We start from the raw sequence: 2,756 nt of genomic DNA on the forward strand, positions 1-2,756 counted from the left end.
CTAGAGTAAAAAATGATCTAAAGGACATGTTCCATCTAGTCCTTTCTGGAAACGGTATGAAACGAACTCTTTAACTGTGGCTTCCCTATAGATGGGAGGGTTGTCCTCGGACAATAATTCCTTAATTGGTCCAAACTTTTTGCCGTTAGTCTCTCCATAATGCTCTCGAAATAGTGTGGCCACAGAAATCCTCGGACCCATCTTTTGAGCCAAAACTCTGTGTGTCCTGCTCTTGAACTTATTGTTTGTGACCAACTGCAATATAAGAACACTATTTAATTAGTTATTAATCTTGTTTAATTAGATCATTAATTATAACCAAATAATTTTTAGTTTGCCTGTAGAAGATCTGCAATGTTGACCACAAGAGCTCCATGTATAGGCTCGACATCGTGCCATTCATCATCATAGAGCACTTGGAGTCCGCCAACTTTGTCTTGCATAACCATTGTGATGAAACCCGTGTCGGTGTGGGGTGCGGTGCCTATTGTTAGATCTGGCTCGGGGCAAGCTGGATAGTAATGACCCAACAAGAAGAATCCTTTTCCGACACCAATGTCACTCAAATGGCCCCGATCTAACCCTAGAGCTTCTGATAACAGTTCGAACAACGTGTCTCTGAATTTAATAGTGTGTCGTGTGTACTCCATTACAATGTCCCTAGTGTAATTTCAATCATATATAGGAATTATGTCACGTCTTAACGTAAAGAACAATAAATAAATAAATATATATGTGTTTTAAGACGTAAAGAACAATAAATAAATAAATAAATAAATAAATAAATATGTGTTTTAATTTGATTAATATAGGACTTTGTGTTAACTTTATACATGCACAAAATAAACTATTAGTTTTTATATGAACAAAAAAGATATACCTGCATATGGGAGGAAATTCTTCGGGATTGGGTGGGTATGGAGTCATGCGGCACCGTAGGGTATCCCTCCAATTAGCTGCTGGAGAGGAATGCAAGTCGAAGTTGCTGTTATATGCAAACCTCCTCGTCTCTTCCCTAACATACAATTGTTTCCTCTCCGCGGGATCTTGCTCGTGGAATGCGCGCACTCCCTCGAACATTTCGTCCATCACTTCTATCGGGATCCCATGATTGACCACTTGGAAGAAACCATACACCTCTGATGCCTTTTTAACTTCATCAACAATCTTCCTCCTCTTATCCGCATCCCGGTCCATGCCTTCAAGGTCTATCACCGGGAAAATGATAGGGGAGCTTTGATTATGGGGAAAAGTTTTTGTATCTTGAAGGAATATGCGAGGAACCTTGGTGATTCCGGCCTCCACTAGGCCTTGGACACCCAACTTGAGATTGTCAAAGGCTCGAACCTCGGCCTTATGGTCATAATCGCCAACCGGTTGAAAGCTTAAGACCGAAGTGTCAATAGCTTGAGGCAAGCATGACTTGAACTTCACATTAGGAGACTTATTATTAAGTCGTGGTTTTAAATGGTCACACCAAAGTTTTTGTCGAAAGGAACAAACGAGCTCAAATGTACCCGTCATGCCAAAATGAACTGCCATGTTTTCTCTCTTTCTTCACTAGATAAGTGCAAAATTGAAGAATGGTGAGTGAGTAGTGAAGATGGAAAATACAAAGGAATCACCATTTATAAAGAGGTTGAGTTAGTAAAGATTCATTCTTATCTTAAATCTCTTTCTCACAACTTGTTATCAATAAAGTGCATTAATAAAGTTGGTCAAATGCATGTCTATCAAGGCCAATGCATGTCCATCAAGTTACAATTGTGGTTTCCCTATAGGTTGTATCTGACATACAAATGTATTGGGCACATATATATTTGACCTATCAATGTGTTGTAGATTATTATTTATATTTAATTATACATATAATATTAAATAAATATGAATATATCTGTTACTAATTTTGAAATTAAAAATATTATTTAAATTTAATTTTTTATATTAATTTACAAATATTTTATTTTATTAAATGTGTTCTTATTTTATTTATTTATTTCTGTTTTTTTTTTTATTTTACAATATATATTATTTTAGATAATATCATTACTTTTTACAATATTAATATTAATTATTAAAATGAAAAGTATATAATAAATATTTAAAACATGTAAAAATATGAGAAATTAACTATTTTAATTAATATTTTACAAGTATTAATTATTCTAATAAATATATATAAATTAATCGATAAATATAATAAATAATAGTAATATATATTTAAACATTAAACAACATTATTAATAGTATTATATTTTTATATATTTACTATTTTAATTAATTTATAATATTATATATATAATAACATTTAAAACTAATTAATATATTTAATATAATTTTTTGTCTAATATTTTTAAATTTTGTATGTATTATAAAAAAATGAGAGTAGTTTAATTATAATTAAATTAAACATTATAAAATAAAATAAAAATACAATTATTAATTATTATATTAATAGTTTAAAATTATTGATTATACCTGTAAATAAATAAATAAATAAATAAATATATATTCAAATATCAAATAAAACTACTACATTATATTTTGACATATTTTAAATAATTGATAAATATTTATTATTTTAGTTTATAATGTTATTTTATTGTATATTATCTTATTATTAATAAATAAAAATAATAAGTAATGTTATTGTTTTTAAAGAAATATATATTATTTAAAAATTATATATTAATAAATAAATAAATAAAATGAAAATAATTTTACAAAGTAATATAAATAATAAATAATATATTTAA

General features: G+C 28.8%; 1 protein-coding gene across 1 annotated transcript; it reads right to left on the bottom strand.

Moving 5' to 3' along the window:
• Window positions 1-1,542, bottom strand: LOC124939396 (1-aminocyclopropane-1-carboxylate oxidase homolog 1-like). Its single transcript, XM_047479875.1, has 3 exons — window positions 881-1,542; window positions 339-660; window positions 1-255 (listed from the first exon to the last, which is right to left on the bottom strand). The coding sequence occupies exons 1-3, from the start codon at window positions 1,540-1,542 to the stop codon at window positions 1-3; spliced, it is 1,239 nt and encodes a 412-aa protein (XP_047335831.1).
• Window positions 1,543-2,756: the final 1,214 nt, after the last annotated feature.

This window comes from Impatiens glandulifera, chromosome 5 (genome assembly GCF_907164915.1).
Source record: "Impatiens glandulifera chromosome 5, dImpGla2.1, whole genome shotgun sequence".
In the NCBI taxonomy this organism is placed as follows: Eukaryota; Viridiplantae; Streptophyta; class Magnoliopsida; order Ericales; family Balsaminaceae; genus Impatiens; species Impatiens glandulifera.

Excerpts from the sequence above, each read along its gene's own strand:
- LOC124939396 (XM_047479875.1), bottom strand. The coding sequence starts at position 1,542 with ATGGCAGTTCATTTTGGCATGACGGGTACATTTGAGCTCGTTTGTTCC. Across the intron at positions 661-880 it reads GAATTTCCTCCCATATGCAG|GGACATTGTAATGGAGTACA; the intron begins GTATATCTTTTT and ends AAATTACACTAG. Across the intron at positions 256-338 it reads ACATTGCAGATCTTCTACAG|TTGGTCACAAACAATAAGTT; the intron begins GCAAACTAAAAA and ends CTTATATTGCAG.